We start from the raw sequence: 25,426 nt of genomic DNA, 5'->3' as shown, positions 1-25,426 counted from the left end.
CCCTATCCAAATGCTAAAAAACACTAAAATCACTTGTTTTAGGCCAAAGTGTATAATATTTGATAGAGTTAAAGTAGGGATGGGAAAAACCGGCCGGTTTAAACCGGTTTCGGTTTTTTTGCTTCGGTCAACCGGTTTTTTTCGGTTTTTTTGTCCTCGCGGTTTAAACCGGTTTTAACAAAAAAAACCGAAAAACCGAAAAAAAACCGGCTGAAAAAAAACGTCCAACAAAAAAAAGATCCGACGAGACAAAAAAGTGAAAACCCTCAAAACATTCATTCCCTCTCTCAACTTACCATATAATTATAAATTTTCATTCATATTCGGTTTAACAAATTCCTCAAAACTCCTATTAAGAGTGAGTTAAGAACTCTTAGGGCCAATTTATTGAACCTCCATTAAATTTGGAAATCTATCGTTTTAGTTAAAAGCTTTGTTAATCTATTGACGTCTTTAAGTTTCCATCATTAAAAATTCATTACTTCACTCTGCTTTAGTTAAAGTCTTTCTTTTAATGGAAACTTTAAATTTAAAACTCCATTAGAAATATGGCAGGGTTATTTTTTGAAAAATTAAACTGTCAAAAGCTACATTTTTGTCAAATAAAATATATTTAAATTTGAAGATTTGAAGGATAAACAATATAAAAACACAAAAATGATGACCCGTAACAGAAGGTGTTACAATTAGGATTACGCAGCATCTCAACCCTGATTAGTTTCACTAGTCGAGAAGATATTCTCTGCGCTATGTGAAGTGGATAAGAAATGAATTAATTTATTTGAATTTTGTGTCTATTAAAAATCTCAAATAAAGTGTTGTCCATTAACCCTCATACCCATAGATTTAAAAATTTATATACCATACTGGCGAGAGAGAAATGCCAGTAGTGACCAAAACCTGAAGCAATTCATTCCTATAACGTACATGTCGTTGAACTAAAAAAACACAAAAACGACTTTTTCTGTAAACCAAAATTACCAATAACCAAACGTTGGTCTTATGAAATTGATTGAACACATTTTCATCATCCCATTTTTCCATATTCATGCATGTTTTATTCATTTTTAATTGTTAACTTACACTGAAACTTTGTTTAATAAAATAATAAATGAAATGACATTTGACGCTAATGGAGAGTGAATAAATAGAAATCCTGTTTAAAACTGTTTAAACCTCTTAAAAGGTCGAATTTGGTGTTTTAACTAAAACGACTTTTAAATTTAATGCTCAATTAGTTAATGATGCCAAACTTCAAAAAAATCGTTAAAAGAGACTGAATTAAACGAATTTGGTTTTAAATTTTGAAATTCCCTTTTTTAATGGCGATTTAAGTTTAATGGAGAGTCAATAAATTGGCCCTTATAACAAAATCAAACTAAAAAAAGCTTTGCTCAGGGATTTTCTTCGAAAAGTTTTTTTTTTGGTTGACAATTTAGGTTTAATTTTGTCTTTTTATAAATCAAGCAAAAAAAAATCGAAAACCGGTTTTTCCAAAAACCGGTTTATTGGCCCGGTTTAAAACCAGTCGGTTTAAATGAAAGGAAAAAAACCGGAAAAACCGAAAACCGGTTTTTGTACTAACAACCGCCATCCCTAAGTTAAAGGCTATAAAATACATCATGTTTAGCTAAAACTCTCTTCTATCTTAAAAATGTCGGGTGCCACCCCGCAAATGCAGACAAGTTCTCGGCAATCCTATCCAAATGCTAAAAAACACTAAAATCACTTGTTTTTAAACCAATGTGTATAATATTTGATAGAGTTAAAGGCTAATAAATACATCATGTTTAGCTAAAACTCTCCTCTATCTAAAAAATGTCGGGTGCAACCCCGCAAATGCAGACAAGAGATAGAAGAGAGAATTATCTAAATAATGGTGTATAGCTCAGCTTTCTAGTGCATAAAAAGTTATATACTGTTTTGTTCAAAGAAGATTTTTGTCAGTGTTGTTCTCATTTGAATGGGGTTGCCACATTTGTAGGGTTACGTTCTTGATTTGATTTTATTATTTTTTTTTTTACTATTTTGAATTTTATTTGGCATTTCAAAAATTTTTTTATCCGGCCAAACAACAAAGATATGCATTTATTAGTTATGTGACAACTTTTCCTTTAAATTTTTTTTTTGAAATTGAAAATTTGAGCCGTTAAAAATAATTTTAAGAGGTCTATCATCGGTGTTTTTTATTTTTATACATGATATGATGTGTTACAACAGAACTGCTAGACGATCAAAGTAAAAAAAAGTTCTGTTCATTTTTTCTTATATAAAATTAAATTTCCTACAAAAAAGATCTGATTGAAAATTTTCGTCAGACGAGCCGTATTCGAGTAATTAAGCTTTTTAAACCAAAGTGTTTTTTCAATTTGACTGTTTCACTTTGGAATTTTGTGATGAGCAAATAAGTGAATAGAAAAATAAAACCACGACAGATTCTTATAGGAAATTTAATTCTCTACAAAAAAGGTCTTATAGTAATTTTCCCTAAATTGAGTTCTGAAGAAGTTATTCACGATTTAAATTAATTTTTTTCTCGATTAAAAAGTTATTCTTATAGGAAATTTAATTCTCTACAAAAAAGGTCTTATAGTAATTTTCCCTAAATTGACTTCTGAAGAAGTTATTCACGATTTAAATTATTTTTTTTCTCGATTTAAATCGTGAATAACTTTTTCTGAAAGTCAATTTAGGGAAAATTAATTTCCTATAAGAATTTGTCGTGGTTTTATTTTTCTATTCACTTATTTGCTCATCACAAAATTCCAAAGTGAAACAGTCAAATTGAAAAAACACTTCGATTTAAAAAGCTTAGTTACTCGAATACGGCTCGTCTGACGAAAATTTTCAATCAGATCTTTTTTGTAGGAAATTTAATTTTATATAAGAAAAAATGAACAGAAATTTTTTTTACTTTGATCGTCTAGCAATTCTGTTGTAACACATCATATCACGTATAAAAATAAAAAACACCGATGATAGACCTCTTAAAATTATTTTTAACGGCTCAAATTTTCACCAAATTTTTTTTTCATCATCAACAAGATTTTTGAAGTAACTTTCAAAAAAAAAAATATTTTATTTTTTTGGCCCAGTCTAATAAACATAGTGTTTTATAAATTTATTTTTATGAAGAAAACAATAATGAACAAAAATGTTGTTAACAAGTTTGCCAGAAAACTCATAGATTTTATGATATTTAGGAAAACCTGCACCAGGTAAAATCTCTAAAAAATGTGGTTTTTTGAAGTTTAAGTTTATTTCTGTTTACAACAATTATTTAAAGTGTGCTCCTTGATTTTGTGTGCTTAATAGAGCCCGTTTTTTGCATTTTATTGGGAATATTAATTTATTCTATCTATTGTCCCTTTTTTAATAATGGTTCAGAGAATACATTCTTCTTGTTCCACAAGAAGTGCTATTGATATCAATTAAGTATAGCTTTTCACTCCTATTCATAAAGAAGCCAATATTTTGCAGTTTGGAGAACTTGCAAATCATTGAACGGGTCCATTTCTTTCCATCTAATGATAACCATAATCTTCATCAGCCAATCTTAAAATTCGTGTCCTTAGTGGGCTGGAGCGTCATCTTGTTCGTAATATTATGAAGCAGCTAATTGAATCAGTGAAATATCCTGGATTGTATCTGGTAAATCATATTGGAGAGCCTCCATCAATTAATATCAGCAATAAAATCCAAAAAAACGGGCTCAATCAAGCATACAAAATGAAGAAGAACTTTTTAAATAATTGTTGTTACTAGGTCTTAAACAGAAATAAACTTTAACTACAAAAATAAATTTTTAATTCGTACCCATTTTTGACTAAAGCAAAAAAACACATTTTTTGGAGATTTTACCTGGTGCAGGTTTTCCTAGTTTTCATAAAATCTATAAGTTTTCTGGCGAACATTTTTGTTCATTATTGTTTTCTTCATAAACATAAATTTATAAAACACTATGTTTATAACACATTTATCCAAGAAAATCGGCCCCAAAGTCAAAAATTATCAGGGGTAAGAAAAAAAATAATTCCATTTAAAAATTAATATCTGAGCAACTAAAAAAGATTTTAATATTTCTTAAAATTATGTACAAAGAATAGCATTTCTTCTAAAAATCAAGACATTAATGAAGTTTTTATCATAAGTATTAACAGAGTTATTAACATTAACATGAGTAAAGGCATGCTAAAGTAAGCGTTTTCTTATATCATCGCTAAAGGGTATCAACTTTGCAGATAGAGAGTTACTGTAGAACAATTTTTTTCTTAGAATATACCCAAGAATCATCCCTCAAAGTCTTCTTATCTCATCCCGGGACACCCTGTATAACATAACTTTTGAATTAGGTAAACACAATTTTACAATACATGATAACATAACATGGTTGAATAAAAGGTAATAGAATATTTTACTGTCTATATTTGGTTGTAGATATTACCCAGTGTGAAATGTGTTCAATAAAGCGAAGATTCTGTAAGACATGCTGCTGACCTGAAATCCATTAAAAAAAAATGAAAAATATAAGAACTTATTAAACTTTATTACATACCTGCTTGAATGTCACAAGTGATACCACAGAATATCCTTTTGCAATAAGTGTTGCTGGTTTCTGGCAACGCAAAATAAAAATTACCAATTGTTTCTTATAAGATTGGCTGCCTCTGTACCAAGGATGATTGAATATGCACTCAATTATGCTAAGACTCTAAATAAAATATATTAAATGTTTTAATGTTTTGGGTAATAGACTAATACTTTGCCCTAAACTAAAGTTTTGCTAGATTAAGCGCAGCTCGCTGGAATATAGTATCTAATGCCTGATTTACAATATTGCGAGACGACGAGACGAGAGCGTTGCGTTTTTCTGAACGTTTTCAATTAAAAAAAAAATTGTTTAAAATCGTATGGTAAAACAAAAAGATATAGGTATTTAATAGAAAAGTTTTTAGAAGCAAAACTATAATAACATAAAAATGACGTTTTCCAAAAGTTCAAATGCGGGTAGCGGGAAAACCACGCAACTTAAAATTAAACATCATGGATTTGCTTCCTTACATTCCTAGAGAACATCCTGACAAAGTTTGAGCAAAATCTAAAATGAGGTAGCCATTCCGATTGAACGATTTCATACGGAATGACATATTTTTCAGTAAATTGTTGTAACCGGGAGCCGTGAAATTTTTTTTAACTTTCTTCTTTGGCCTTTTAATAATGCCGCCCAATACTCATTTAACAGATTCATCGATTTTCCCTGGATTCCGAGGTATAAATCTTAAGGCACTCGACTAATAAAAGAATTGATATACCTAATGAGAAATGAAAAAAAATATTTTTTTAGCTTTTTCTTGTAAATTCTGGTTGGATTCAAAAAGTTATTCCGTTTTTCTACAAAACATACGGATATAAATATGTAAGGTCTTAATCTTTATTACCTTATAAATTTTTTTACAAGAAAGTTGACAAATAAATAATTTCTAGATAATTTCTTTTCACAAAAGCACCTAACCGTTTTCTTATGACGTTATCACGTAAAACTTTATAGACACACAGTGAGCCTGAACAAGTTTAAGGTTGACCTAAAATGACGACAAAAACTAAAGATGAGGCTTTGTTCCTGAAGGCCTCAGCAATAATAATCCGTTCTTACCAAAATCAGATTAGCTTCCTTTTTCGAGATACCCCCCGTAAACGTGTTTTTTTCGAAAAAAAATTCATATCAACGCTAGGCTCGAGTACGATAACTTAGGCGCCGAGAATGGAAAACGGTTTTTAGTAGAGGTATTTAATACAATCATTTTTTGTTATGGGAGGGAGGGTCTATGTCCCCCCCTTTAGGTGGGAGGGGCAATTTTCTAAAAAATCATACAAAAAATTATTAAAAAACAATGGCAACACTTACAGTCATCAATGATACCTTTTTCAAAAGCTAGAATTGTACACTTAAATATAGTTTTTAAATCAAGTTATTTTAATTAGTTGTTTTCGAAATAATCGATTTCAAAGTCAACAATTGTAAAAAAAAAAGTTTAAAAAAATACATTGAAAACTATTTTTGTCAAGACTTTGGATTTCATTACGGGATTAATTGATAATGTAAAGTACCTCAATAAATTCTTAATCAAATACTGAAAACCATATGTTTCTATGCCTTCTAGTTTTAGAGAAAATTGAAAAATAGGAAAACTACTTTCTTTATCAGATTTTTATTTTCTTGGCTATTTTGCTTTGCCACTATCAAAAATCAAAAATTAAAAAGTACTGTGCTTAATCTACCTCGGTTCCACGAATGGGCTTTATTTCCATTTAAAATTGGATCTTAAAAATAAAATTTCTTGGTACCACCGTGGTACCAGAACGCTCATTAGTGAGCCTGATAAAGAAAGTAGTTTTCCTATTTTTCAATTTTCACAAAAACTAGAAGGCATAGAAACATATGGTTTTCAGTATTTGATAAGGAATTTATTGAGGTACTTTGCATTATCAATTAATCCCGTAATGAAATCCAAAGTCTTGACAAAAATAGTTTTCAATGTATTTTTTTAAACTTTTTTTTCACAATTTTGACTTTGAAATCGATTATTTCGAAAACAACTAATTAAAATAACTTGATTTAAAAACTATTTTTAAGTGTACAATTCTAGCTTTTGAAAAAGGTATCATTGAAAATTGTAAGTGTTGCCATTGTTTTTTAATAATTTTTTGTATGATTTTTTAGAAAATTGCCTCTCCTGCCTAAAGGGGGGGACATAGACCCTCCCTCCCATAACAAAAAATGATTGTATTAAATACCTCTACTAAAAACCGTTTTCAATTCTCGGCGCCTAAGTTATCGTACTCGAGCCTAGCGTTGATATGAATTTTTTTCGAAAAAAACACGTTTACGGGGGGTATCTCGAAAAAGGAAGCTAATCTGATTTTGGTAAGAACGGATTATTATTGCTGAGGCCTTCAGGAACAAAGCCTCATCTTTAGTTTTTGTCGTCATTTTAGGTCAACCTTAAACTTGTTCAGGCTCACTGTGGACAACCACTTTTTTTCACTACTTATGAAATATCAAAAATATCAAATTTTCACTAATTTTGTTCAATAAAAAGCTTAAACATTAAATGTAACTGTTTGATTTTGAAAAAAAAATGGGAGGAGGTTGACTAAAAATTATTTAAATTTTCGGAAAAAACGGCAACGCCATATTTCCATCGTTTTTGATAAAAATTTTAATACCTCGCAAAAGTTATGTCGGAGATATGCGTTAAAAGAAGATATTACAAAAATTAAACAAAGACTCAATTTATTTTGCACTTAGACCATGTACCTACAAATGATATACCCTCCTGTCTAGTCAGAATTATGAATAAATATATGTTTTATGAATAAAGTTAAACACCACCACAGGTGTGAAACGTAGGAAGGTTGCGAACGTTTTTAAAATTATGCGTTTCTAAGGTTAAATTTTGTACACTATTGAAGTGAATAAAAAAATTTTCAGCGGTTAGAAATTTAACCTGCTCTTTAGGTATCTGTGTGAATTCTGAAATTGGGATACATTTAAGACGTGGCTAAATAATTTGTTTAAGCTGCAGAACAAAAAAAGGAATTTCAAAATGGTAATAGTTTGTATCTTATCTAGGCTCTATGGTAATTAGTATTCATATATTTTCATAAATTACATTTTACAAAAATTCTTCAAGAAACATTGTCATTAAAAAAATTATACCATTTAAAAATCGTATAGCTTTTTTTAGTGCAAAGCAATAAACAAAATAGGAAATAGGTATATATTTGATAAGTTTTAACATGGAATGGACATAGTATCTAAAGACAAAGAGACCCGGTTATATGTTTTTTGTTTCGATCACTATATTTCGGCAACAAGTGCCATCTTCAAGATCTATTAAAGCAATAAAGTTATACATAATAATTACAATAAATATTAAAAATATAAAATAAGTATACCTTAAAAAGATCCTGAAGATGGCACTTGTTGCCGAAATATATCGAACGAAACAAAAAAAAATTGAGTTTTATTTGGAAAATTTTGGAGGCAATACAAAATTGCAACAATAAAAAAAAAATATTTAAACACGTTTTCAGCTGAAAACTGTTAATGATCGCACCATACCATGAAAAAATAGTAAAACAATTTAAATATTGGCTTCTTCATATTGCAAAAAGGCCCTTCATATGCAAATGTATGTATAGTGTTAAAAGACATTCACTAAAAGAAAACAAAAGTGTGTGTACACAAATGTACACACGATTGAAGTTATACTTCTCATTCCCAAAAATGCAATCAGTGGGTTCATACCATAACAAAACTGTTTTACAATTATGACCGCTAGATGGGGCTACTTGCTAGTCCCTTTGACATTTCTTTTCCAAAAGTACATTTTCATACCCAACGCCGCAAAAGAAGTATAACTTCAAAACTCACCGACTCAATCAGTTCATTTCCAAAAGAACAAACAATAAATAGCTGGCCAAGAGCAGATATTAAAAGCAAGAAGAATTTCATAAATTCCATGCCAGGTCCCTCGACGGTAACCTGGAATGCTGACAAGCAAATAATGCCGGACGATGAAAAGAAATTGAAAACCAACGATATCCCAAAAATCTCGTTCAAATCCAAACACAACCTGTTGGTGAAAGAAGTTCCCAATACCTGTATTTCAAATTCCCTTCAGATTGACTCATGTTCAATACTCACTTCAATATTAGCTGATGCTGCTCTATTAATTTGCCAAAGAAAGCACTGTCCTCTGGTTTACCTGTCGGACAATACTGCTCTATCTTTTTCCCAATATATTTGAAATGCATAGACATCTGCCTAGACAAACAACATAGTAGAAGGTCAATCCCGATGTTGCATGATACACACAAATGTCCACCCCAAAGCTCACTGAAGTATACTAGACCGTAGAGCAGCTTGGTTTGATAATAAAAGGGATGTTCCACCCAGAATGGTGTCTCATAGGAAAACTCCTCATCAAATCTCATATACTGGTATATAGACTTGATTCCAGGCATAAAATAAGTACTCCATCCGGCTAGAAAATATGTCGCAACCAGTAAATAGATGGATATGGACCAAAAGTTTTCATTAACACGGAAGGCACGTTTTTCTTTGAGGCTTTTCGGATAAAGTTCTTCTATGGTTCGCAGAACATTTTTTAAAAGACTTAAGTCCGAAAGCACAGCGAAAACCTTTGTATTGGTATTAATTCCATAGGCGATGTAAGCACCTGTTTTTGTGGCTTCGAGGAGGCTTGTAAATTCCCCAATGTGTCTATGGAAATAAACGAGTTCACCTAGCATCAGATAAAGGTGGTTAATAACCCCAATTGCAAGGGCCAAACAAGAAAGCTTAAAGCGAAATGTTTCTGGACCCCGAGTCGGATCGATACCAACTAATTTTGCACAAAAAAATGGTAGGGAGAGAAAATCTTTGAACTCCTTCACCGATTCCATTGCTAAGAGTATAACGTCAAGCACTTAACTGAATTTATAATAAAGGTAAAACACTTATTTATATTAAAGAAAAATAGGACATCACAGAAAATTTAATACCTACTATTCGGATACGACTGATTATAAAGTAGAACAATCGTCGTAAAGGTTTGTGGTTTCCCTTATTAAGATTATTAGTATGAATTAAAATGAATATTAAACTATTTTTACTGGCTCTATAGATAAAGCAAATATAAGTTTCGTCTTTCGTGTCGAAAAAAATGTCGAGGTTTTAATCAAAACCAGCATTACTATGATGGAGAAGTTAAAAAAAAGTGGGTTTCGTCACATCCGTCGATCTGTGCGTCCGTCCATCCGAAATGAATAACAATTCTAAAATACAAGCCAAACAAATTTAAGTTCGTGCAAATTGGGAATTTCATCCTTGCACGCAAGAATTCTCTGCATGGAATATGTATTACACTTAGGATACAACTTATCTTTCAAGTCCTGGAGAAACACCCCACTAACTGCAGACATAAAAAAGGAAACAAAAATGCATACTCAAAACCAATTTCGAGAGAAATTGGGTCTACTTGTTGACATCGTTAAGCAAGGAACGGGAACAAAACTGTGGCAACACCTCAAGACGTTTCTTTGAAAATCCGGGAGTGGGGATGAAATCCTCTCAGAGAAAAAAAAATTGAGTAAAAGTACCGAAACACTAGGTCTGTTTGGGCACTGTGCCTAAAACAGAAATATTTTTACTTTTTTCAACTTTTTTAACTCAATCCTGTTTGGGTACTCTGAAAACGCGCTTTTTTGGGCAAAAAAACTTGGCCGCGAGAGAGAAAACAATTTCTCGTTCTTAATTCACAAGAATGGGAAATTGCCCAAAAATTTTCTTCGGACAAAAATCTGTCAAAGGTAGTGCTTTCTCTTTTCTCCTTTATTTTTTTCGTGTCGCACAACATAAAAAACAAACTACGAACATGGCGGTGTGGCTTTGTTTTCTTTTTAATTTATTGCGTTTTAGTGGTGTAATAATCAAAATAAATTCATATTTTATAAACAGAATATTAAAAAAGTGTTTCAAAAACAACACAAAGTGGTGTTAATATTTTTCATATCTTTACCTTTTTTTTTAATTTTGTGTTTTTTTTTTTATTTATTGCGTTTTAGTGGTTAAATTTTATAAATATTTTATGAAAAAATAAATGAGAAAAATGTTTGAAAAACAATACAAAATGTTTTGATATATTTCGTTTCTATATTTTTTTTCAATTGGTGTTGTTGTTTACATTTTTGTTGTTGTTGAAAAAGTAGCAGAAAATTTTGTGCTAAAAACGTTTGGGTACTTTTACACAATTTTTCTTTCTGATAGGATTTCATCCCGACTCCTTGAAAATAGACAGGTTTCATATTTGTGTCCAAAAAGATGTCCTGGGATAAGATAAGAAGACTTTAAGGGATGATTCTTGGGTATATTCTAAGAAAAAAATTGTTTTACAGTGACTCTCTATCTGCAAAGTTGATACCCTTTAGCGATGATTTAAGAAAACGCTTACTTTGGTATGCCTTTACTCATGTTAATGTTAATAACAGCGTTAATTCTTATATGATAAAAACTTCATTAATGTCTTGATTTTTAGAAGAAATGCTACTCTTTGTACATAATTTTAATAGTTAAAATTTTTTATGTTGCTCAGATATTAATTTTTAAATGGAATTATTTTTTTCTTACCCATGATAATTTTTAACTTTGGGGCCGATTTTCTTCGACAAATGTGTTATAAATATAGTATTTTATAAATTTATTCTTATGAAGAAAACAATAATGAACCAAAATGTTGTTAACAAGTTTGCCAGAAAACTCATAGATTTTATGATATTTAGGAAAACCTGCACCAGGTAAAATCTCTAAAAAATGTGTTTTTTTGCTTTAATCAAAAATGGGTACGAATTAAAAATTTATTTTTGTAGTTTTATTTAAGTTTATTTCTGTTTAGGCCTAATCACAAAAATTATTTAAAAAGTTTTTCTTGATTTTGTGTGCTTGATAGAGCCCGTTTTTTTGGATAGAAACACGATATTTTTTTGACTGTTCAGACCCTTTTCTGAACGAAAAAAGAAAAAAACGAAAAATGAATATTACTGAGCGATCAAAACAGAGCCCTATGCACATCGGCGAACCCCACATACGGAGCCGTAGAGTGAAGCAGTAGAGTGGGAGAGTTGTGACCCCATCCGAGATCATGACTATCGTCGATAATGGAGAAGAAGAAGAAGCACATTATATTCAAAGCTCTCAGATTTAATAATGAAACACACTTTAGGGTGAAACTGTAATTTTCTATAAAGGACAATGGTAATTTTGGCCCTGAGACCAATAACGATGAGTCATATGTCATTGAAAAGGTATTTTTGCGTATATCAATTGTTTGTATGGAGGCAAACTTCAATTCGCTGTTTGGAAAAAGTTATAGACATAAATGTACAGCTGGGTAAGAATAGGCAATATTCGGAGAAACGGCCGTAGACTTACTAAGCTCACGAAGTAAGGGTTCAAATTGGTGTCAAATGAAAGATAAGTTGATAGAGAAAATGAAAAAATAGGGTAACCGCTTTTAAAATTGGAACTTCTAGTTGGCAACCCTATTTTAAAAGAAAAAATGGCATATAACATATCTTTGTAATATGATCAAATACGAAAATTTTTTAAATATCACACAAAAGCCTAAGTAGTGAAAAAATCAATAAAATAATATTCGGTATGTAGGCCTACAAATTGGCAACCCTATTTAAATTAAAAACAAAAAAAAAAACATATCAAAAAATCTATTTTGACCAAAAGAGTATCTACATACAAACTTTTGTTGACATTCCCTTCTTTCTTAAGATTGTCGGTTGCCACATCAAAAAGTACTCGGCAACCCTACGCAAATGCTAAGAAAGAGTAAAAATACTGGCGCAAAATGTGTGATATTATACGTTATCTTTTGCCTTTAACTCTATCAAATACCATACATTTTTGTTGAAAAATATTTTTCTGTGTTTTTTTTAGCATTTGCGTAGGGTTGTCAAGTACTTGCCCGTATTTTTGACGTGCCACCCGACATTTTTAGGATAGAAGAGGATTTCAAAAAAAGTTTGAATTCTTTTGCTCAAAAAAGATTTTTTTATGTATTTTTTGTTTGTTTTTAATTTAAATAGGGTTGCCAATTTGTAGGCCTACATTCCGAATATTATTTAATTGATTTTTTCACTATTTAGGCTTTTGTGTGACATTTAAAAAATTTTCATATTTGATCATATTACAAAGATATGTTATATGAATTTTTTTCTTTTAAAATAGGGTTGCCAACTAGAAGTTCCAATTTTAAAAGCGGTTACCCTATTTTTTCATTTTCTCTATCAACTTGTCTTTCATTTGACACCAATTTGAACCCTTACTTCGTGAGCTTAGTAAGTCTACGGCCGTTTCTCCGAATATTGCCTATTCTTACCCAGCTGTACATTTATGTCTATAACTTTTTTCACACAGCGAATTGAAGTTTGTCTCCATACAAACTATTTATGTACGCAAAAATACCTTTTCAATGACATATGACTCATCGTTATTGGTCTCAGGGCCAGCTCCCATACATAAATTACCATTGTCCTTTTTAACAATATATTTTTTTAATTATCTTAAGTAGATTGCTGACTGTCCTGGAAATCAATTTTTTAAATTTTGTGTTTAAATTTTTTTCTATCAAACTACTCAATAAATAAGTGAAGTTGTCTTCGTTCAGCGTTTTGCTCGATTTACTAAGTAGATTATTTGATTGAAAGTTTCGTGATCTGCTCTGAGGTAAAAAAGAAACACCGTTGGTATTTACAATAGGTTCATTTGGGTATTTTCCAAAGCAAACAAATGTTAATTATTTCTCCTCCTGAGAAATTTAACAAAAAGGATTTCTTGAGGCTATAATATGAGTTTTATCAAAATACTTTTGCAATGAAAAATTAATATTCGTGTGTTAATTATTTCATATAGAATGAATTTAAAATTTAATACAAAAATAATAATGTAGTCAAAAAGTGATTTATTGAAAAAAAAAAATTGGCCGCCATTTTTATTTTTATTTTTTTTTTTTTTTGAGATCCCCATTATTATTATTCTCACCAGATCGAAAAATGTTAATTTTATCAAAATACTTACTTTTATAGCTATTTGCTCATTATAATCAGCCCATGCAACTCCCTTACTATAGGTTTAAAAGAAACAGATTCGGAATTTCGCTCATCTGTCAGTACCAAACGAACAAAAGAAAATATCTCCTAAACCGGGTGAAAACCAAAACAAACGAAGTTTTTCAAGGACGCGCGCAATTTTAAAGAACTGTTTTTTGTAAAAAAAACTCATACAAATCGATTTCAAGTGCTTTTTTCGTAATAACGTTCTACTATAACTCAATTTAGTGTCTAAAAATCGAAAAAATTAGGTACGGAATTTAAAATATATTTCTATGCTGTACTTATTGCTTTTTTTGTTTTGTTGGTTTGTTTTTGCTGGTTTGTTTTGGTTTTCGCCGAGTTTAAAACGTCAAAATGGTAACTGTAAAAAGAAAGAGAAGACAAGGACAAATTTTCGAACTTCCTTATTGCTTGGGATTTCCACTCTTAACTAAATTCGTTTTTGAAATATTTTCACTGCCATATTCGTTAGTCAACACTGAAAGAACATTTTAAAACCGTTCGCGTACACTGAAACCCAATTATCGGCCGACATCGGGTCGGAACTCGGAACTTCTCGGACAACTTTCTCGGATGTTCGTCTGCATACACTGCTTCCGAGCTGTAGTCTGACTTTGTTAAACTTGAAACAATAGGGGTATTCACGATCCGATGCAACTGGTCTTGTATCATTGCAAAAGTGCAAAAGTGTAAAATCTTAAAACAACAAAATATACGGATTAAAATTTTACAACAGTCTTGCACTTTTGCTATACCCTAGACCTATTGCAAAATAAAAATACAATAGAGTAAAATTATTTTTGATAGATGGCAGCTCACCGTCGCGTCGCCCATGGTAAACAGTTTGTCTTTTTTATTCTGTTAATTATGGTTGTCGGCAGCGATGCCAACTGAGGCATAATTATGCCTTTTAGGCATAATTTTATTAGCTAAGGCATTGAGGCTTATTTTTTGCCAAAAAGGCATAATTTTTTTCTTTCTACTCTTGATTTATATTTTAAAACTTTCTTATAATTTTTTAAATATTTTGATAAAAAGAGTAAAAACTTATATTTTCTATATCTTTTAAATAAAGGTTGTTCGAAATTTTATATACAGAATTTGTTTTTAACATTTAACTTTTGGTAGTGTTTAATTTTTCGAAGAATTTTGTTCAAACTAATCACTTTTACTAGAAAAGAATCTAATTTTGTTGCTGTAAAAAGGTGCTTGCAAATTGGCTAATATTTTTTATTGGTGAAAAAAATTGACCGCTTATTTCTTCCAATTATATGAAGCAACGTCTTGAAATATTCCTTTCGAAGAAAAAAAGTTTCCGTTACGTGACAAATAAGTTGCCTTTTCAATCGTCAGTTAGACTATCAGAAGAATAAATTTCAATATAAAAAATTTTATTCCTAGGAATAATCTCTATCTGAGGTTTATCTGACTATTGAAAAATTGGCCCTTAATGTATAAATTGATTAAATAACCATTTCGTTTTGTGTACTTGTGTACTTTTTGTATATAATTTTTAAGCATAAACTACGAAATTTAAATTGAGGCATAATTTATTTGAAAAGGCATAATTTTTTTTTAAGTAAGGCATAATTTTGACTGAACGGGTTGGCAACGCTGGTTGTCGGCTTGTCGGTAGGTACTCATGTCCAGTAATTTAGTTTCTTTTGATGTAAAATAATTTGTGAAAATTAATTAACCGGAACAAAACAAAGAATTATATTATAAAAAATAGAAAAAAAGAAGAAGCAACAGTGGAGGAACAACCCTGTTAAAAAAAAAAAACATCATGGATTTCATTCATGCCTCAATATTTACTATAGAAAATAAAAGGGGCGTTCACGATCAATTGTAAAAAAAAAATTTTACATTTTTACTAGGCCTGTTGCACCAGATCGTGAATACCCCTAATCATTTTACTGTGTATAAATCGGTATATTTGAATTTATTTTTGGACACTTATTTTCTTATTTACAAGTAAAAAACTTTTTCATTTTTCCGCTTTTTTCTACTATTGGTCTATAACACTGGTTAACAATATTTTTGTCAAAAGAACCAAAATATACTTTTCTGCAGGTTTTGAGGGTGCTGAACTCGAATCCGAAGTCAGTTTATTGGTCTCTTTTCTTGAAATATTATCGTTATAAAATATCAAAAAAGAAACGTTTTTGTTTGCATTTTATAACGGAAATATTTCAAAAATGGAGGCCAGTAAAATTTTTCAGACTTCAAAAATTGACTATATTAGTGCCACAATTCACAATTTTTGAGCAAATATTACCAAAACTATATAAAGGGTCCAGGGGAAAAACGGCACATGTCCACTAATGATGAGGTCTTGTAGTATTTTCTGAGCACTATCTGATGGCATCCTTACTTTTCTAAAACAAATTTAAGCCTTACTGAAAAAATAAATGAATTGTGTTCTTTAAGTACTAAAATGTATGGAGAACAAAATTTAAAAATGCATTCTTCTCGAAATGAGTTGGAATGGACTTGTGCTGTTCTTCCTCTGGACCCTTCATATGAGTTAGAAGTCTGGTTTGACGTTTTATATGGGATTCCCCATATTAACCTTCCGCTTCTTGGGGGCCGGGTTAATGTTAAAATAAAGACCTGAAATTTTACAGGATATTTTTAAAATTATATAGAACAAATTCAGGGGGTGTCTCAGTCAAAAATCAACAACAAAATTTTTAGGACCACTCTAATGGATAACTCTTATTTCTATTATAGCACTGTTTAACATAAAACATGTTTTACCTTCAAATCACTTGCTAGTAATAACATGTAAAACTATGATCTTATAAATTTAATTTTCAATTTCCTCAAAAGATAGATTACTTAAAACAGAGAAATAATCAAGGTGTTGTTTCATGAATAATAAACGAATCCATTACAGAACTTGAATTGAATTTATTATATCTCTTCCATGACTACTATACACTTTTGAGTCTGTACACCGCCTTGTAATGAAATTAAAAACAAAACAAAAAACATCTCTCAAAAAAATAAAAAAACAAAAAATATTAAACATTTTTATCCTTGGCGTACATTTCTTGCATTTCAGGTTAATGGAAACAATTGTGTTCTGTAATGGTTCACCACTCTGTTAAATGTGTGTTTCTGAGAAAGTCTTCACATGTTCCTTCCAAACGCCCCGGATGAATGATGAACAATGGGGTTTTTGGACAAAAGCAATTATAAAAGACTCATTCCATAGAATTTGTTTTAAATAAAAATAAACCACCTTGACAATGGGAAGAAGTGTGCGTTTGTGTTTTTACTCAGTCGGTAATGAATTTCCTTTGATTTTATTGAGTTTCTTTTAATGTTTACTACCTATTTGCTGAGTTTCATATACATATCTATCATATCATAAACATTTTTCTAACGTGTTAAAAGTTTTGCTATTGTTGATATACGTTATATTGGTTTGCATAAGATAAGTTAGACTTTATTGATGTCACCCAAATGTGGGTCAGGGAATTTTCGAAGAATTTGAACAAACAACAAAACAAAATTTAATTTCAAATGATTCCAAGGAATCAAAGGAAAATAAACTTTTAATTTTCCTCAGGATATCCTTGGAAACTTTTTTTCTTTTGTCATGTCTAATATTTGTGTTGGGAATTATTTAGATATCCTATTTTGCTCACACATTTATTTGCTTTAACTTTTGCGTTCCTCAATAAAAAAAAAAAAACTTTATAATTTTCAGATAAATCTATCAATTGGAAGAAGAAATTTGAAAATTCAAATAGAATTTTATCTTATTATTGTTGGAATTTATATTTTTGGAAAAGAAATTGTTACGTGTGGCTATATTATTATAGGAGTAGGATCGGAGTAGTAAGAGGTTAATTTTGTATAATAAGGTGTAGTCTGTGGAATATGTGATGAAACGGACGCGTTATAGTACAGGAAACAGGGAGTTAAGAACAGGTCATCTGAGATTTTGGACATTTTTTTTTTTTGTTTTTCAATTTAAAAAAAAAAGAAAAACATTATTCTGATAGCAAATTTAATTCTCTACATACATTGTATATATAATACAGATTAACAATTTAAATCACGATTTTTTATGATCATATGAAGGCCAAGGTCTTCAGCGTGGGTCTTCAGCAAATCTATTGAGAAGAAAAATAGTTCTCATAGAAACCGTTATGGTAAACAAAACGGTTTTTGCATTTTCTAACGGTAATATTTCCAAAACGGGAGCTGATAGGATATTTTTAGCTTCAGATTCGAGTTCAGCACACCGAAAACCTTCAGAAAACTATATTTTGGTTCATGTGGGGAAAATCTTTTAACTTCAAAATAAGTCAAGAAACGATTTTTTTTAACTTTCTAACTGTAATATTTTAAAAACGGGAGCTGATAGGATATTTTTGACTTCAGATTCGAGTTCAGCACATCAAAAACCTATAGAAAAGTATATTTTAGTGTCCGCTGTCCGCACCAAAAAAAAAATTAAATTTTGTAGACCAGTGTTATTTTTTAAATGCCGCTGCGCTGTTTGCTTATTTTTATGCTTAATGTAGATACATGATGGACACAGCCATTATGTGGATCTGTTGTTGATATTGTTGATTTGGATGTATAGGATTCAAAATTCTTGCAGAGCCTAGTGAGCTGATTCCAAAATAAAGTGGACTAACTTTCTTAAATAAGGATGATACTTCGAAAAAATGATACCATATGATTGAATTTTCTTCCACAATACGAAACAATTAAGTTCAAAACGGTTTAATGGTTGTCTTCTGACCGGCAATGCACTTAAAAACGAATACTTTAATTGCATATTTTGGCAAGATGGGTCCACAAAAAACATTCATAAACCAGATATTTTGGTAAAAGCTAAGGAAGAAGAATAAGAATCATCGTAGCAACTTTCGGGGAAGGTTTTATGGGAAAAAAATTTCATATTTCTTATTTACGATTGATGCCTTTTCATTTTGAGCGGTTGGAGGTTTTTTGGCATTCTCCTTTATAAACAACTTTAATTTTTGGTTTATATTTTTTTTTCTTAGTTTTGCTAAACAATTTTGAAAAGTAAGCAATAAAATTGGTTCACATGAATAAAGGCTAAAACAACTTGATTGGCTGTAGCTGGAAGCTCGATGAATTATTTAACGGATCTGACTTGATGAAATTTCAGGAAATATCCTTCCTTTGCATTGTTATTATTGGGAATATGCACGCAGAAAAATAATCGGTTAGAAACAACGTTAAACTCGTGTAACAGAGGGAGAATGTTAATATAGCACCTGCAAACTAACCCGGTTTAAAATAACACGAGTCGACTCGGTTATTCAAAATTGTTTAATCTTACCCACTTTCTCGGTTAAATTTTACTAATATCTCAAATTTTAGCCAAGTTTCTTGATTAATATAAACAAGTTGATTACCTTCTAAAATGGTAATTTTAAACAACTTAACTTAACCGAAGCGACAACGTTGATTTTAGCAACGAGAAATACGTAGTTTTTAACCAAGACTACGTTATTTTTAACACATTTTTTTAACCCATCGAAAAAAAATTTTGGTAGGTCCATTATTTGTCTGTGTGTGTCAAAGATGATTTAAGAATACAAAATTTTACACCATTCAAGCCCGCCTGCAATGGGTGCTGTTCAAATACCTTTCCAACTGGTACACGTTTTTTTATATTCGGTTAAAATTTTTTGTTTTTCAATGAACGTATTTCACCTGAACTTCATTGTATACATTTTTTTATTTTATTAATATTTATTTTAAAACTGCCTATATTAAGTACACCAAATTTATTGAAAATTTTGAATCACTTTATTTAGATATTTATTGATAGTCAGTATATAATTTCTAAAGAACCATTTTTTAGAGTATTCAAAGAAAAGTCTTAGTATAATGGTTAAATAAAATTAACAAAAACAAAAATTGGGGTTTAAAAAAAAATATTTTTTTTCACTAATTTTTCTTAAATAGGATACTACATACCTAGTACATACATATAGTAAACAAAATACATCAAAGACCATTTCAAGTCATTGCCGTGTTGTAATTCCATAGGTTCATTAATTTGGAATCAAATACGAACAAAATATTCTCTAAATTTTTAAAATAAAATAGTAAAAATAAATTCAGAGCAAATAAAGCTTTGTTCTGAAAAAATGATACGAGTTTTTCCTGATTTTCTTATTTCTATCTGCTTTGATTTTTTTCTCTCCTAAAAGCCCACAGGATCGGCAACCAAAATCAATTTTAGTTTTCAAACAAGTAGGTACTAGCTATCATAACTAACAAAATAATTTTTCAGAAGTGCAGGGCTTTATGCAATTAAATGTTTGGGTGTCGAATGTCGATCTACATAAACACACTTCATAACGTAGCGCTTAACGACAATGACTCATCGTTGTTAAAAATTTGCAAATAAGCCAGCTGATTTTGTTTTCATTATTTTTTATGTAGCTTTCTTTATAATTTTGTTTGTTCTTTGTAAAATTCGAAATTGTAAAAGCTTTTGTTAAAAATCAAATCAAAGTCGATTGTGCAAAGAAGATAACTGTTAAGCCGAAACGAATCATCAATAAAAAATTTAAATAAACAAGACTACCTATAGGGCGTTTTATTGACTTTTTATCAATATAATCAATAGCCTATCAGTTATTCAGATTAAACTCAACTTTATAATTTAATTGAAATAATAATTTCATAATACTACCTAATAAAAATAAAAAAAAAATAGTAAAAATAAAACAACTATTTTAGTCCGTATATTTATAATATATATATATATATAATAGGTCATAGTGAATATAAAACATTATTTTTAAGATTTTCTTTTTAGTTTCCTTTTTATCATCATAGATTCATTCCATTCCAGGGAAAATTTCAATGGTTTTCCACCATTATTAATAGAACAGAGAAGTTTCTATTGATACCGATGATGATATTCCGAATTCAAGTGCAAATAATTAATTTGGTGTTGCACTGGCTGCTGGAAACGGTCTGTGACAAAAGCAAAAGCACATCAGAAACAATACAATTATTGCAGTTCAACGGAATTGTTTTCTTCTTGATGACACACAATCATCAAAATCCCTGCAATATTCAGAATGAGGTTGTTTTCGAATTCGCATCAATCTCATACATGGGGATGGAATATTTGATTGAAACATCAGTTTTCTGTTTTCGGCGTGGACACCAATGATTGCCAATTTTCTGGAGGTAGATTTTAATGATTTTTCTGTCCAATCCTCTGTCATTCGGAAAATAATCAAAAGTATAGATAAATAATATGTATATGTATATGTACTGTGCATGTACCGTACGTGTATGTTGTTGTACGTTTGAATGCAGTGACGTTTGCAAATAATTGAAAAAAGAAAAACATAGTAAATACATACATATATTTTTTTTTATTAATTGTTAATTTAAACTCAAGGTATGAAAAATTGCTTTTTGATTGGCATTGGGATTAAGGACTAAACAAACAACTGAAAATACTTTTAGTTTGGCAAAGGAGGAAAACATATTAATGCAAAATATCCTGTAGTTTGGGTGTATTAACCAAGGAGGGGGGCGGTGCCCCGGGGCCCGCTATACGACAGGAAGGAAAAAGATAAGACATTTGACATGAATCACTTCTGGGGCCCCAAAAAATAAATGGTTTTTTTTTAAAGAAAAATTATGAGATTATTATTTTTGGGCCCCAAAAAATGTTACTTGAATAATCTTAGCGACCAACAAATGATATATCAGGGGCCCCATAAAAAATGGAAGACGTATACTTATTTTTTTGTTCTTATTTTGTATATCAAAGGGGCCCCCAAATATCAAAGGAGCCCCAAGATGTAGTCTTGCCCCGAGGCCCCCGCAACTCAACGTACGCCTCTGAAGACCACCTAAAAACAATCGGATTTCTGAATGGATTTTTGCCGAGATGGATCTCGGCTTAATTCAAGATGAGGACATCTTGGCAAAAAACCAAGCAGAAACCCGCTGGTTTTAAGGTGGTCTTTTTTTCGTGCAGCTATACAATACCAAAAATAAAAACCTATCAGGCCCGTGAGCTTAAGGCAAAGGAAACAAAGTTCCTCTTTTACTTTTTTTTTTTAAACACGTCTGGAAATATTTTTATTTTTGTTTAAGTTGATTGTACTTATGTAAGTAGCAATTATTTCACCAGGTATTAAAAAGTTAAACTTTGAAAATGTTAAGTGAAGAATTTCAATCAAACGTTATTTTTAGGTGGAAAACGAAAATCATCCTCACGTTGGACTCGAACAAAAAACAAATATTGTAGTGATATCTCAACAAAAAAATTTTAGCAACTTGATGGTTCACAGATAATTTTTATTAACGATAAGTTATTAGAAAATATCTTAGATTCAAAAGGTATAAGTAGGTATACCTATGCCGACTTTTCAAGAGTCGATTTTAACCACATGATATGTCTCACGGCTTAAGTCGACTAGGACTCTAGTATGGGGATTGTCACTTTAGTCGCGTGCGGCTTTCGTTCACACGACTTGACTGACGCCAAAAAGCTTCGCCGCACGGCGAAAATCGACTCGTTATAAGTCGGCATTACGGTTTCATCAACTGAAAAAAGAGAAATCATACGAAAAAGTTTCAATTTTGATTTTATTATTATTACAGCCAAGGCAAATTACTTAAAACAGAGATCCGCAAAACAGTTCCAAAGCCGGAACGAACATGGAACGGTTCTTTTTTCGGTCGGAACTAGTTCCTGGAACTAGTTCCGCGGAACTATCTAGAATTTAAGTTTTTTTTCAGGAAAATGCATCAAAAAAAGAAATAGTATGATATTGAATATTTTCTCCTGATGGCCGTTTAAAGCGACCAGAAAAACTTATGTCAGTTGACACAAACTTAATCTACCTTTTAAAGCGGCCAGAAAAACTTATGTCAGTTGACACAAACATAATCTACCTACTAGTTCCTGGAACTAGTTCCGCGGAACTATCTAGAATTTGAGTTTTTTTCAGGAAAATGCATCAAAAAAAGAAATAGTATGAGATTGAATATTTTTTCCTGATGGCCGTTTAAAGCGACCAGAAAAACTTTTGACACAAACTTAATCTTCCTTTTAAAGCGGCCAGAAAAACTTATGTCAGTTGACACAAACTTAATTTACCTACTAGTTCCTGGAACTAGTTCCGCGGAAGTATCTAGAATTTGAGTTTTTTTCAGGAAAATGCATCAAAATAAGAAATAGTATGAATTTGAATTTTTTTTTTCCTGATGGAAGACATGGAACTGGAACTATTAATGTAGTTCCATGCCCGTGAGCATGATTCATAAGAAAGTAGTTGTGGTTTTGGTTTGTGAATTGTTGGGGCTCAACTCGCTCGCATCCATGTGTGTTGGCATTGGATGAGAATTCTATGACATGCGTGTGTGTAGTGTATTGTGTATTTCAAATAGAGATATATTTGCTTTCGTTTTGTTTCTTGTTCCTCTTCTTCTTTCTTTCTTTTGTGTGTGGCTGTGTCTGAACGATGGAACTGTTTAAATTAATTTTGTGGAACGAGTGGAACTAGTTCCAGGAACTATTTGGCTCTACCATCTATTGGAACTACCCATCTCTAGTCTGAAACGCGTCTGAAACGCGCCCGAAACGCGTCCAAAACGCGTTCAAATCCCGTCTAAAACGCGTCTGAAACGATGCCAAAAGGCTTCTGAAACGCGTCCAAAACGCGTCTGAAACGCGTCCAAAACGCTTCTGAAACGCGTCTGAAACGCGCCCGAAATGCGTCCAAAACGCGTCTGAAACGCGCCCAAAACGAGTCCAAACCGCGTCCGAAATGCGCCTGAAACGCGTCCGAAACGCGTCCAAAACGCGTCTGAAACGCGTCCGAAACGAGTCTGAAACGCGTCCAAAACGCGTCTGAACGCATCTGAAACGCGTCCAAAGCGCGTTTGAAACGCGTCCGAAACCCTTCCGAAAGGCGCCCAAAACACGTCTGAAACGCGTCCAAAACGCCTTTAAAACGCGTCCGAAACGCACCCCAAAAACTACTAGAAAAGTATACTTTGGTTCTTGTGGCAAAAAAAAGTTAAATTTTGTTGACCAGTGTAATCAAACCGTGATCGTGACACCAAGTTATAAGTGCATTGAATTCTAATTGCATCAATCGTTCAGCCTCTTCTACGCTCCTGTGGCTCACTATAATTGCTGTGTCATCTGCATACGCATAACCCGTTGCTTGTTTAAGAACTGACAGCATTTGATTGACATAAATAATGAAAAGAAGTGGGCCCAGTTTTGATCCTTGTGGGCCACCATATGTTTGTCTTTGTCTTTCACTACCCTCTTTTCCAATTTTCACCTCAAAGCTTCTATTCTGAAGGTAGTTCGAGAACCATGATAAAATATTGCCTCTCACGCCTATTTTATCCAGTTGTTTTATTATTTGCACATGACTCAGCGTGTCAAAGGCCTTTTTGAAGTCGATGAATAGGTAGAACTATTGAATTATGGCTCTTGTGAAGGCTGGAGCATAGTGTACTAGAGAAATCTCCAAGCAACCGATTTATGCTCTTATTTTTTTGGAAACCGAACTGATTTTTTTCAAGAATCTGGTATTTTCCAACATATCCATAAAGCCTATTCGCCATTAGGTACCTCTTCTAAAACTTTGTCGACCGCTGATAAGATGGAACTGGGCCGGTAATTTAATATGTCACTTTTGCTTCCGTTTTTGTGTATTGTGTCTGAAACGCGTCCAAAACGTGTCTGAATATCAAAATATGGCCATGAAATCACATTTTTCAAAATTTTTTTCATGGAATGTGTTTCGCTGGCTGTAATTATCATAAAAATTAATTTGTTTGTCTGATAGGAGGTCGGGAGCAGCCGCCATCTTGGAAAAGAGATTGGTATCGTTTTTATTGAATAGCTCCATTGTTGTTCAAATAAACAAATGATGACAAATGTGAGATTTATTAACTATAAAATTATCTTAAAAAATTATATACAAACCAATTACGTGAGTTGATTAAATAAAATTTTATAATTTTCATACTACCCCAACAAACTTCGTCAGATATATGAAAAAATTCCATTTTGCCCCTACCTTGCGAGACAAATCCGCACTTTTACCAACTATATAATTTCATTTAATCAACTCACGGAATTGGTTTTTATATCATTTTTTAGATAATTTTATTGTTAATAAACCTTACCTTTGTCATTTTTTGTTAAAATTAACAACAATAGAGCTTTTCAATAGAAACGATACCAATTTCTTTTCCAAAATCTTCGTGTAGAAGCAGACGTTAGAAATCATCAAACTTCTGTAGATTCTTAAGCTACAATACAAGTTGGGAACGTTTATTGGACAATTTTATCTAATATTAACTTCTAACTTCTCTGCATGCACAATCTCAGATTTTTCTGACATATCATCTGATTGCAACATGAAGAGCTTTAATGGCACCATCTCGTTACTAAACTCTGCTTCGATGTCGTTGGAATAATATTCGAATAGCCCAGTATTTGTCTTGGTATTTAAACGTGATATATTTTGAGCTGACTGTTCTGGGTTGATTTTCCATTTTTCCCTAACCAAAAATACCCCCTATGTATGTTTCGAGGCCCACAGAATTATGTTTGCGGCATTTAAGTCAACGTAGGCCTCCTATGGATCTTAATGGGCCTACCGAATTCTGTTTGTGGGCCCCCTATGGATTTTCAAAGGGCCCCATATGGATATTTCGAGGCCCACAAAAT

The 25,426-nt window shown here is 31.5% G+C and overlaps 1 protein-coding gene across 1 annotated transcript; it reads right to left on the bottom strand.

The window, feature by feature from the left end:
- Positions 1-4,099: 4,099 nt before the first annotated feature.
- On the bottom strand, positions 4,100-9,481 carry LOC129914634 (putative odorant receptor 85d). Its single transcript, XM_055993972.1, has 4 exons — positions 8,711-9,481; positions 8,438-8,639; positions 4,556-4,711; positions 4,100-4,497 (listed from the first exon to the last, which is right to left on the bottom strand). Exons 1-4 carry the CDS (start codon positions 9,469-9,471, stop codon positions 4,441-4,443), a joined length of 1,176 nt encoding a protein of 391 aa, XP_055849947.1. The 5' UTR covers positions 9,472-9,481; the 3' UTR covers positions 4,100-4,440.
- Between the last annotated feature and the right edge of the window lie 15,945 nt (positions 9,482-25,426).

The sequence above is a fragment of the Episyrphus balteatus genome, chromosome 3 (assembly GCF_945859705.1).
Source record: "Episyrphus balteatus chromosome 3, idEpiBalt1.1, whole genome shotgun sequence".
NCBI classification, from domain to species: Eukaryota; Metazoa; Arthropoda; class Insecta; order Diptera; family Syrphidae; genus Episyrphus; species Episyrphus balteatus.
Note: the sequence above shows the minus strand (reverse complement) of the source record. Positions and strands in the feature narration are given on the sequence as shown.